Source organism: Dipodomys ordii, unplaced genomic scaffold (genome assembly GCF_000151885.1).
Source record: "Dipodomys ordii isolate 6190 unplaced genomic scaffold, Dord_2.0 Scaffold59, whole genome shotgun sequence".
Lineage (NCBI taxonomy): Eukaryota > Metazoa > Chordata > Mammalia > Rodentia > Heteromyidae > Dipodomys > Dipodomys ordii.
In genome coordinates this window covers 9,367,277-9,380,818 of record NW_012267275.1, presented here as the reverse complement: position 1 = coordinate 9,380,818, position 13,542 = coordinate 9,367,277, and the positions used below count along the sequence as shown (strand labels likewise).

Genomic DNA, 13,542 nt, shown 5'->3' with positions numbered 1-13,542 from the left:
ACTCCACTTCAATAAGAGAAAGAAGACAGTGTGAAAAAGCATTCTTTAATTAATAACCTGGTAAATTCTTTAACAGAAAACACTAATATCTGTGACTTATTCAATTAGGTTTTTGTACCAGTTCCCTTTACAAGTTGTCTAGTAATATAGGTAGGTAGGTAGGTAAGTAGGTAGGTAGGTAGATAGATAGATCGATCGATCGATCGATCAATCAATCGATCGATAGATAGATAGATAGAAATAGATAGATTAGATGTGTTATGTATATATATCAGTGCTTTTTCAACTTTTTACTATTTTAATTAAGTGTTGAAATGCAATTACCTCATCCTCTAGACATTATAATTAGTCAATAGAGAATATGTAAAATTTGACGGAGGACTGAGTACATTTTAGGAATGGGTTTCTCAAGATGCTTTCAGAAAGTCCTTTTACTGGTCAAGATCAAGGTAAGAGAAAAACTAAAATTACAGATTTTTGCATGCAGTAATTTAGAAAACTCTTTAGAAGTAGCTAGTGTTCTAGTTGTAATCATAAAGTGATTCCTCCTTAGTGTGATGTTGTTTAATTCACACATCCTTCTGCATGTGAGATTAGCTAATTTGCACTATACTAGCCACTCCAGTGCCAGAGAGGAAGTGAAGCAAAGCAAAGTACAATTCTCTGAGACTTGCAGTTTAATAATGGCATGCTGATCTAGTATTTAATAACAGCAAGTACACAGACTATGACTCCATTTTCCAAGTAGAGAGATATACTCTTAACATTGGTATGCAAAATGATTTTGAGTGGTACAAGGTATTTCTTTTTATGATTATCCTGGTTTAATAGACATTATATATAAATCCAGAATAGCATATTTTCTGTCATAAAACCAAAGTAAAGCATTTAATGAACTGGAAAACTACCTAGCAAAGGATAGGGCATGGCTCACACAGATGGAATGAAAACATAGCTAAATATAAGGTGAACAAGATCTTAGCATTCATGGATCCTCTACTTTGGCCTGTAATTCCAGTAATTCCTCAAAAATTTGGAATAAAATGAAGCTGTCTACACAGGGCTGTTTACTTTGTCACACCCCAAAGTATTTCCCCTTTGAATCCCCATTGAATCGAGTCAACTGTGAATACTCAGGGATCTGGTTCAGTGCTAGCAAGATACTCTCTTTGGAGGTGCTTTCTTAACAGCATGGAGAACTAAGGAGATGGGTAGAAAGGTGTTTCACCATTAATAGAAAAATCAAAGTTTTGTCAACTCATTCATCCTTTCACCTTTGTACCCTCTTTCCACTAAACTGTAACTTGCCAAAATTTCAGTTCTCCCTTTCAGCTAAAACCAACGGATAGGAGTTCTTTGAGTCTGAATAGCTCAATATATATATCAACAGAAGCACTAAAAAGAAACAAATGATTTTTTTCCCTTCTAGCAAGCCTAGCCTGCTAATTTGGTTTGTTGGATTCTTTTTTTTTAATCACAACTCGTGGTTACGAAGAGATGAATGGACACTGTGGAGCTGACACTTAAGATTAAAACATTCATTTTACATTGATTAGGCTGCAGAAAAAATAAAATGCGAATACTCACTAAGATTCTTTTTCTAGAAGCTTGTTTATATAGGAAGAATCTGTTCTTAAACCAAAGCAATAAAATATAAAATCCAAATCTTAGCATGCAGCACTTGTGCAAGGAGAGTAAGGAAGCAAGGTAAAATTAAGTGAAATTGAATTCATAGTATATTTCCTAAAGTCTTAAAGCTTTCAAATATATTAAGAAAAAATGCTTTCGAAAATGTTCTGAATGAATTTTCCTTCTGCCTATCCAAATGTGTCTTCAGTGGCAATTTTCTCTCCTTTTATGACACTACTGAGGCTTGAGCTTAGAACTTTGCATTCTTCATTAAAATTGCATTCTATATTAAAATGTGTGTACCTGGATCCTGAATATCTAGGATGAGGCTCTGTATCTTCATTTTTAACATATGGATAACTTTTGGAGATACACTCAAATATGAGAATTCCAGAACTGTAAAATCCTTGAAATTTGTGTTACATTCACATTTTACATCAATCCACTCAGAACCTAGTGCATAGTTTAGCATGAAAAATGTTCAGGCTTCCTCTGTTAAAAGTACGCTGTGTTTTCTGTATTGTAATGAAACCTCTGTTTCCAGAATCAGTCCATCTTAAAAAAAAAAAGAGAGGAAAAAGAGTGCTCCTGCAACTCTTTTAAATGTGGAAGGAGACTCTATATATTTATTAGAGTGATTTTCAAAGAAGTAAGAAAATTCTTTACTTTCAGAAACTGAAATGGTGGAAACAAAACCAACATTTCAGTACCTTGCCTCTTTGAATAATTTGCTATATTTCTTATTTTCCTCTGATGAGAAGTGAAGGATTAGGAGCTGTCTCTGTCTCTGTCTCTGTCTCTGTCTCTGTCTCTCTCTCTCTCTCTCTCTCTCTCTCTCACACACACACACACACACACACATACACACACACACACACACACATATCTTCATTCAAACAAAAGAAGATGCTTTGGAACCATAGAGATTTTCATTTTTGATTGATTCTTTTCTTCCTAGTATTACCTAATATATCAAATGCCACTAAATATAATCCTTATTTTTTACATATATTAATGTGTTCTTTAAAACATTTAGATAATAAGATTCCCTACCTCACATCTTTTTTTAGCTAGGCAACATTTTCTTCTTTTCTTCATTTTCTTCATTTTCTTCTTTCCTAATCAGATATTCTGACTTAATTTACATAGGATAGGCTTCTTATCTCCAGAATTAACCTCATCCAACTAAGTTATATTTAATAAATTATAGGTCAAATAAGATGATGACATCTCAACAATTATTATGGTATTGAAGTACTCTCTAAACTTAAAATATTATCAGATTTATGTTCCAATGACCAGCAAAGGTCCTTTTGCAGATAGACATAAGACATACAACAGTATGTCTGTTGTATGTCAATTGTATCAGATATAAAGAATGACCTAGTGATTATGAACATTTTATCACATAACTGTATATAAACACAGATGTAAATAAATTCACTTCAGTGTTTTTCAACTAAGGGTAAGAAGTAGAATAAAGGAAAACATTCAATAGGCACTGAAATATAAGGTTGCATAGTTTCAAGACACTAGAAAACTACTAAGAATTATGTCGTAGCCCCTAAATTTGAAACATTTCATTCTTACAACCCTATAAAAGTTGAATGCAAGTCTGAAGTGATATATGGGTAATATTGAAAATTTATTTTCCAGTATAACTCTTCTTATGCACGTAAGTAATGGTTTTAAGAACAGAAGAACATAGTTTAAATTTCATGCTAGTCAAATTAGGAATGCGAGTAGAAGAAAAATTTCTACAGTCTAAGCATACTTTCAAAAATAAGTGAAAATTTTGGAATAAAAAAATTAGAACATTAGAAACAATGTACTCAATACCTTTCTCACGTAACTGTAACCCCTCTGTACACTATTTTTACAATAAAAAAGCATTAAAAATATTTTAAGCTTAAATTTTTTGCTATTTGTTTTACCTATTTGAATTTTCTTTTAAAATTTAGTGCAGAGGATATAAACCTTGTGTGACAATCAAGAAAATAAAATAAGAAAAACACTGATTTCTTTCCAATTCTATAAAAAACTGAAGCCATCTGGATTCCAAAGAACACTGGGTGAGGTGCTACCTGGAAAGTTAAGCATTTAACCATCTGTATTTATGTATTAGAATTTTAATAATAATAATTATCTACCTTTTATGCATCTTTCTCCTTTGTCGTAATAGAACCTTATCTTTCAATATTTCCAGGAAGGTGTTTCAGCTCAGCAACACAATAGAGGATTTTTAAGCAATTTGTCAAAAACATGGCACCAGTAAAATTTTTTAACAATTCCTTTTATAAAACCTCTTTACTCCCCAATAGTTTTCTTAGAAAAAAATGGTACCACTATGTAATTCTGCAGTAGAAAGATATTGTTAGTGCTTCCTATTTACATTTTCCTTACTCTTCTCTGAATTATAGTAATGAGTCAAAGCCCACTTGGAAAAATCCAATATAAAAGCATCAGATGTGATAGTATTTTGGTGATTTATAACAGCAATCATGGTAACTTCCCTGAGCTTTATTGCCTATTTTACAAAGAACAAATAAACATTTATTAAAAATATAAATCCAAGAAATCTGTTGTGGAATGGATCCCTTAATGTATATCCAAAAGTCTGATATATTTCATTTGTCATTAAAATTAAATCTTAAGCATATTTATAATAAAGTAAGGTGTTTAGAATTTTTTTTCCAAGTAAAATGAGAAGCTTTCTGAAGAGCTTTAAAGAAGAAAGGTGACAAGATTTTTAAAAATTACTCCAACTACTACATAAATTCTCAACTAACATTAATATAGAAAAATCAGGTAAAGTATTTCAATAGTCCACATTTAAAACTGTGCTCAAATGTGTGGGGGGATGGAAAGAAGAGGGACTTGACAATTGAGAGAAAATAAATTTACATGTTTATGATAAATGTTCAGAAACACATCAGGGCAAATTTGCTGATTGGTTGGATGAGGAAAGTTAAAGGAAAGAGATACGGATAATACCTGGGATGGTGTCTAGGTGTCTGATTTGAATTGGTTGAATTTTTCCTGACTGAAACTAGTAGGATGCAGGGGAGAAAAGAACTAGAGAAAGTAAAGGTTATAAACAACTGCAGGCATGTAAATTTGAGATTCCAATTAGATATCCAAGCAGACACACACATGTATATGTATATACATATACATCCTGCTGGGTAGTTCCTGGAATTTGGAGTTTATACAGTTATAAGTATCAATAGTAAAATAGTGAATGTTAGAGTCATTTTTGCAAGTTATTTTATAGCCACGAACACAAGATTTCCTAGGAAGAGAGTTGATGAAGAATTGAAAGAACCCTGCAGATAGCAAAGTTTAGAGAAAAATGCATTAAGAATGGCTGATGGTGCCTGGTGCTAGTGGTTCATACCTATAATCCTAGCTACTTAGGAGGCTAACATCTGAGGAGTCTGAGTGGAAGCCAGCCTGAGCAGGAAAGTCTGTGAGACTCTTACCTCCAATTAGCTACCAGTGGGGCTGTGGCTCATGTGATAGAGTAGTAGCCTTGAGGACTCAGACCTAAGAGAAGATATATACAACCCTGACGAATATAGGTTAGCTTTTTAGGGTAAAGAAGGATAAGGAGATCTCCTTCCCTTTAAGAAGAGTAAACACAAACTCTAAAAACAAATGGAGATGGTTTATATATTCTTTTAAAAATAATACTACTTCTGCTCCATGCCTGTGGCTCACGCCTATAAATCCCAACTACACAGGAGGCTGAGATCTGGATTTTATTTGGAAGCTAGGCCAGGCAGGAAAGTCTGTGAGACTCTTCTTTCCAGAAGTAGAACTGAGGCTTAAGTGGTAGAGCTAACCTTGAACACAAGAACCCAGGGACAGTGCTCAGGCCCAGAGTTCAAACCCCAGAACTGGCACAAAACACCAACAGCAACAACAACACAAAAAGGCTAACGGAGCAGAACAAGGACCAGGAGAGTGTGGCTCCACAGAATTAAAAGGAAGAAATGGATGCAGCTTGAATTGAGTGGTTATATTTTATAAAACTCAAAAAAGTTAAAAATAAACTATTGGCTTTAGAAATCTGGAATTAATGGGCCCTTGAACAAAAGATCACTCAGTGGACTGGACAGCGTTCATAGAGTGGTTCCTGAAAGTTGATGACAGAAAGTTGATAAGAAAGTAGATGTAGAAAATATAGATAAAGCCTTGAAGCTGAATTACTGCCACAGTGAACAGAGACACATGACCATAGATGGATTGATAGATCAGAAGACAAAAATTAGTATTGCATTAAAGGGAAGAAATTATCATATGTTAATAATAGAAAGGATTTATTGTATAATTTCTTACAGGCAAACAGTGTACTTTGAACAGTTTTACTTCTTTATATTTCCATTCTCCCTCCCTCTCCTTTCCCACAATTTTCAAACAGTGGTAAGATTCATTATACATAAATATATATAAAGATTCATTATGCATGTATATAATTATGCATATGTGTATAATATGTGATATTCTTTGGAGTTTTGTTTATTTTATTTTTGTTGGTGATGGGGCTTGAACTTGGGGCCTGGGCACTGTCTCCACTTGCATTTGTCTCCTGCGCATTTTTGCTCCACTTGCATTTGTGTGTGTGTGTGTGTGTGTGTGTTTAGGATTTGTGTGTGTGTGTGTCTGAGAGAGAGAGAGTGTGTGTGTGTGTGTTTGAGGCATTAATTGGAGATAAGAGTCTCACTAGAACTTTTCTACCCAGGCTGGTGTTGAACCACGATCCACAGATTTCAACCACTTGAGTAGCTAGGGTTACAGGCATGCACAACTGGTGCCCCCTCTGTTTTCTATCAACTCTGTATCTTTGCTTTTCCCCTGCTCACTCCTGCTAATCAACTCCCCACAGATCATGCCTTTTGACATTCATACCCCATTTTAATTATTATTGCTCTCTTCACCTTCCTATTCCCATTTAATTTAATTTGACTACAAATCTGATTATATTAAATTTAGGTCAACTTCACAAAAAATTATACATTTCTATAAAAATAATTTTTAAAAATGACCAAGCTGGGCACCTGTGGCTCACACCTGTAATCCCTAGCAACTCAGGAGGCTGAGATGGAAGGATCACCGTTCAAAGCCAGCCTGGGCAGGAAAGTCTGTGAGATTATCTCCAATTAACTACCAGAAAACCAGAAGTAGCACTGTGGCTCAAGTAGTAGAGTGCTTGCCTTGAGCTGAAGAGCTTAGGGACAGTGCCCAGTCCCAAGATTCAAGCCCCATGACCAACCAAAAAAAGACACAAAATCAAGTTAAGTTCCATGATTTTACGACTTCTTTTTTTTATTATTATTGTGAAAATACTGTACAGAGGGCTCACAATTACATGGGCAAGATAATGAGTACATTTCTTATCAAGCGTTGTAGCCTCCTCCTTTGCTTCCCCTTCCCATCCCTTCCCATCCTTCCCTCCCGCCCACCCCACCCCCGCACCCAATTATTCTCCCTCACACACACCAAAGTTGTAAAGTTCGTTTTCGACATAAAGACTTGTACATCTCATTGTTGCAATGGGTCCACCTGTATCCCAATTTGTTTTTATTGTAAAAATACTGTACAGAGGGGTTACAGTTACATGAGTAAGATAATGAGTATATTTCCGGTTGAGCATTCTTACCTCCTTCTTTGTTTTTTCCCTACTATCCCTACCCTCCCCATCTCCCCAACTCCACCCTCCCCCCTCCAAGTTGTAAGGTTTGTTTTCAACATAGTGTCTTGTACATCTCATTGTTACAATGGGTCAACCTGTATCCTTATTTCAGCATTTTGTTATTTCCCTTCCCCTCCCCAAATCAGAAAAATGTATATACAAGATGCAGGGCACCAGAATCAAATACAGTGAAAACAAGGGTTATACTGTAGGGAAAGAACATACAAGATAAACATTTTAAATACTTTCAAAAACAATAGCAAGAAAGAAAAAAACCACTTGTGTCCCTATCTTGAGGTTCATTTCACTTAATATCATCTTTTTGTTGTTGTTGGTGGTGGTGGTGGTCGTGGGGCTTGAACTCTGGGCCTGGGCACTGTCCCTCAGCTCTTTAGCTCAAGGCAAGCATTGTACCACTTGAGCTACAGTACCACTTCCGGTTTTCTCGTGGTTTATTGGAGATTGTTTCACGGAGTTTCCTTGCCCGGGCTGGCTTTGAACAGCCATCCTCAGATCTCAGCCTCCTGAGTGGCTAGGATTACAGGCGTGAGCCACCGGTGCCCAGCTATGTTTAACATCATTTTATATGATCACATGTACATAGCTTTTGACTTTTTCTGCTTGTTCTAGACTTGGAAAGACTTGGAAAAGATTAAGTGAGGTAAGCCAGGACCAAAGAACCATAGGTCCCATGGTTTCCCTTATTTGCAATAACTATATAATTCTAGGAAAACTTCTAAGCTAAATGTCACATATATTATTTACAAACCTGTGTATGTGTATATCTACATGTTGAAATTTGTACATGCACATAAGAATGCACTAACTAATTGAGAGGCAAATGAACAGGAAAGGAAAGTATAATTATGATAGTAAAATATTTGAAAAAATACATAGAGGAAATCAGAGAAAAGAACTATGCTGATGAGATAGTAGATGAGTTCATTAGTAGTTTGGTCAAACCTAAATTTCTGTGTAATATGGTTTCAATTTTTATGCTTTCCAAGGTCAGTCAGAATTGAACACCCATCACTCCCCAAAATGAGGAGGAAGAGAAGAAAAGCATATAGAAAATGGAAAATGCTGAATGCCACAGCATGTAAGTCCATTTAAATACCTTCAGAAGTAAGCATAGAGTGAACTAACATCCTACCTACCTTGTCCTTTACCCTGTGAAAATAAGAAGATAAATACATGTAAATGGTATAGAAGCATCTTGAACTTTGACTTGTTGTTACAAATATACATTCTGCATTATTGGTATTATGAATAAAAAATAAATGTAAATATTTACATATTTAGACATAGTATCACTGTTCTAAGAATCTGTTTTTAGTGCAGTATTATCCACCTTTCTCAGTTCCATGTTCTTTTTATTTTATTGTTTTTATTTTTATTGTAAAGGTGATGTACAGAGGGGTTACAGTTATATAAGTCAGGTAATGAGTACATTTCTTTTTGAATAGTGTCACCTCTCTTTCCTTATGTTCTATCCATATTTTCCCTCCTGATCCCTTGCTCCCACAAATTGTATAGCTCATTTTCAACATAGTGTCTAACGCTTATCACTTCTGCATTTGTTCACCCTTTCTCCCACCATTTCTGTGCTCCCACTAATACTCCCCAAAACAGATAAACTTACATACAAGACAAAAAATACACAAATTTATAGCCACATTCTAATTACTACAAATGAGAAAAAACATGCAATCCTTGTTTCTTGAGGTCTGTTTTACTTCACTTAATACATACATGAAGAAATGTTCAACATCTCTGGCCATAAAAGAAATGCAACTCAAAACAACGTTGACATTCCATCTCACCTCAGTTATAATAGCCATTATGATAGCCATGTGCATATGATCATATAAAATAATGTTTATCCAAATGAACTCCAAGAAATGGAAGCAAGAGGTTTTTTTGTTACTTTGCTTTTTTCTCCCCCTCCTTTGTCACTGTTTGTAATTTGTGTACCTTTTGTCTTATATGTAAGTTTATCTGTTTTGGGGGGGATAAGGGGGAGCATAGAAATGGCTATTATAATAATAACAGATGCTGGTGGGATTGTGGCCAAAAGGGAATGCTACTACATTATTGGTAGGAGTATAAACTTGTTCAGCCACTCTGGAAAGCAGTATGGAGCTTCCCTATGACCCAGTAATTCCACTCCTGGGCATTTATCCAAACGACCACAAAAAAAGCCACACTAAAGCTACCAGCACTACCAAATTCATTGCAGTATTGTTTAGTATAACCAAGATACAGAATCAACCCTAATGCCCCTCAGTGGATAAATGGATCAAGAAAATGTGGTATATGTTCACAATCAAATTCTATGCTTCCATCAGAAAGAATGATATTGCATCATTCATAAGGAAATGGAAAGACTATATTATATAAATACAAAATTATATTAAATGAAGTTGGAAAATTATATTAAATGAAGTTCCATGGTTTTGTAGATATTAAAGTATAGTCAGTTGCAAAGTGCTATACAATGTAATCAGAAGAGGCTATGACTTAGGAAGAGGCTATGACTTAACAGCTCTTGGCATGAAAGTGTTATTTTAAGAACACATGATAAGCTCCAGTCATGGAAGGAAACTTATTATTCCATAAACTATTATCATGGTAGTCCTCTGTTGCAAAGGAGCTTTAGAGAGGTAGGTTTCTATGTCTTTCCTCCTTGATTTACACATTACAACTCTCAGATTATAACAAGACTCACTGGAACAGCCTGCCAGTGAAAAGCCCTTCCTTCAGGCTAAAAGGGAAGCAAATTGAAATGGTTTGGTTCTCTAAGTACTTGAGTATGCTTAGTATTTTCCTTCTCCTGTTAAACCAAATATATTTACTCTCTATACAAGTATTTACAGCATTGCTTCTTATATATACACATATATCATATTTAAATTCATTAAATTTAAAATAAATTGATGACAACATTTTACTTTATTGATTTGTATGACATCGTAATTGTTCACAATTTCCACTTCCTTCAATCAGTAACCTTCAGATGCAGATTAATCTAGAAAAGTAGAGCTTTATCTTTCATTCTCTGTCATCCTCTTTCTGGTACAATCTCAAAGTTACATGGAGTTGAGGTAGCTTGTAGAATGCTGTACTATCATGCTACAGTCTGATACTCAACCAGTCCTGGAAAAGTGCTTTTTATCAAGAATGTGCATTTAAACTAACTTGCATATTTTTTAAACTCTCATTTTGCTCATTTTAATCATTTTATATAATTAAATTAAATTTTATTTTCTAAGCTAGTAGATGATCTTCTGTGCTCTTAGAGAATTAGTTTAAAATGAAAAATAAACACGTGTGGAAATTAACTTGTCATACTAGAAAGTAATTAAAACTGTTAACCTCTCCCCCCTAATTCTTACAAAAGATATTCATTACATTCCATTATGGGGTTTGGAGTATCTGCTATTTAATTGGATGGTAGAAACTTTTTTTTTTCTTTTTCCTTCCTCTTTAGGTACTTCTCAGCCATCTGGTCAAGCAGGTCAAAAAACCCACAAAGATCTTGACAAGGAAGTAAAAGGAAGCACTTCAGAGACTGTGTTTCATCCAGCTAGGACATTAGGGAAATCTAAGGGAAGTGGAAATGAACCTACATCTGCTTCTATGGATGGAAAGCAGAATTCCTCTCTTCTCCCTAAAGATAAGAAACAATCTTCATCTGACAGCAAAATACACAGCAGGAAGGAAAATGATGTTCCTTCGTTGGCTGTCTCCCATCAGCTAGAGAACATCTTACCAATGGTCATGTTTAATGACTCTGAAAAATCGTTATCAGGAAAAATTATTCTACGGGATTGCCCAAGCACAGTAGAAGCTTTTAAACCTGCAAAAGGAAAATTTATTACAGAAGTCAACTGTGGGGCTTTCAATGTGCAAGTAGAAATCAATAAAAGCATTTTCTGTAAAACAGCTGCACAATTCCCAACAAAAAAGAGATGTCCAACATGTCAGCAGCATTACTCCGTCAGGCGCATTAGGAGATGCTACACGTGTAAGCACTGCTTTCCAAAATACAAGAATATCTCAGAAGAAGTTTTAAAACCTGAGGTGCCATTTGAAAATGAACAAAAAATTTCCAGAACTGAGAGCCCTTCTCTGAAAGTAAGCATTGTAGAAAAAGAAATAAAGGTCAAATATATGAGTAAGAAACAGAATATATTGATTAATATAATTCTTCCCAAAAGACGGAGGAAAATAATGAAGTCCATGTACACATCCTCCAATCACAACACTAGAGAAACGTCCAGGTCCTCTCCACCGATTTGTACTAACCACCTTGAAAACCAGCTCAAAAGCAAGCACCAGTATTTAGGTTGTTCTCATTCCTCTCTTCCCATTGTGTTTGCTCTCCGGGAGGAGAATTCTGACACTGATGTTGTTGCTCTGACCTCATGTCTCAAGAGAGAGAGAAATAAGCCCAATACACATTCTTCTGTCTCAGACCATATGCAGGGAAAACCTGCCATATCTCAGCAGAAGGTCTTTAAAAGTAATCAGGACACTCCAAAAAGGAAATATTCCCCTGTAGCTGGCACTCTTCTGGAAAATATTCCTGCTACTTCCTGTGACATCCTGAAGACTACAAGTTTAAGTAATACAGATTTAAATAAAATGCCTTTTGAGGACGCTAAGGATGTGCATCCAGAGAGAAGCAGCAGCTCTGATGTCCAAGAAATCATCACATCTGACTTGAATGTACAACCAGCCACAGAAAGAACAGATTATTTACGAAATTCTGTTACCAGCAATACTGCTCCCATGCAAGATGACTCATATTCTGATTTCTGCTCTCTGTCTTTTCTGAGCAAGCAGCTCATAGGAGAAAAAGCAGCCAGCATCTATTGTAAAGACAATAAAACGCCACCTACTGAAGACAGTGAGAATACAAATTCTCTATCTATCCCTTTCAGTCAAAATGATATACAATGTTTTACCTCAGTCAGCCCATCTCACTGGATCACGAGACATTTAGGACCTATAGAGATCTCTGGTAAAACATTTTCCTTTACCCAGTGTCCTGAATTTATGGTTGGCTGTGAGAAAAGCCATGGTGATATAGCAGGCAAAGACATTACTAGCAAAACCCTTATACATGGTGACTCTTACGGAAGCACACAGCAGCCATTGGAAAGGAAAAGAACCCAAAGTCCAATGCTCAGGCCTGCCTCCTCTAGCAGCCTAGGGAGCCCAGTGCATCACATTAGCCCCGGCACTGTGGAATGGAATCAAACAGAGATCCAGATAAATCATCTAGAGATAGAAACCCCCAGAACAATAGAAGTACCAGTCATGACCTGTGAAACTGATGAATTTGAGCAAAGATTAATTACGCAAAATGATAAAGAAGGCACAAATGACTTTAATTGCCGTGTGGCAATGAGAAACCCTCCTGAGTCACTCCATTCTCTGGAAAAGGTTGAAAACACATGGCAAATATTACCAGTGGTAAAGAATAAAGAATTTGAAGAAGCAACCAGGGTAAACCATATAGAAGGCACTACTGAGTCCAGCTGTGCAGTATGTGTTAGAGAAAAGCTCTTTCTGAGTGAGAAAACACTAACCAGTGGTGCAGGTCAGTGTGAGAACCAAAATGATAAAAGCCTTACATTAACCAATTCACAACCAGAGCCTGCAGAATGCCAAAGGACTGCATCAATAAGACCGAATTCTGAAGAAAACAAAAATGACTCAGATGAAATTTTCTATCACCACATTGACATATTGCTTTCAACCCCAAAGCAGAAGGCTTTGAAAGGTATTGTGAGCTATATAGAATCTTTGACTTTCATTATTTTTACATGTTTGAGCTTTGGAAAGTCTTAACATGAAGCTTTTTATATTGCTTGGGTTTTTTCTTTATTGCCAGATATATTGAGTATTAGAGAATTAGATGAATATGAACAAGCATATATCAGCCTGCTTCTTTACATTATCACCCACTCTACCCATAAATAGTGCATAGCAAAATCACCAAGGCTGCAGTTTAATATAAGTTTTAAAAAATCAATTTCTCTTTACAAGGTTGATGTATTGCCAAATCAATTTTGTAGGAAATTTAGCCTTTTGCCACCCTTAAGTAACCCACCATTTCTTTCCTTCTTACAGGATAAGCATGGTTTTAATAAAATGTGTTTTTAAGCTGTGCTGTGATGTTGCAGAATCATAGCTATGTGTATCACAGG

At 35.6% G+C, this 13,542-nt stretch overlaps 1 protein-coding gene across 1 annotated transcript in view; it reads left to right on the top strand.

Moving 5' to 3' along the window:
* Positions 1-8,343: 8,343 nt before the first annotated feature.
* The window catches only part of LOC105989802, a 107,288-nt gene continuing 102,089 nt past the window's right edge, over positions 8,344-13,542 (top strand). Inside the window, exons 1-2 of the mRNA XM_013022018.1 lie at positions 8,344-8,423; positions 10,815-13,115. Coding sequence (XP_012877472.1) covers positions 8,366-8,423; positions 10,815-13,115 — 2,359 coding nt within the window. The 5' untranslated portion in view covers positions 8,344-8,365. The remainder of the gene's footprint in view (positions 8,424-10,814; positions 13,116-13,542) is intronic.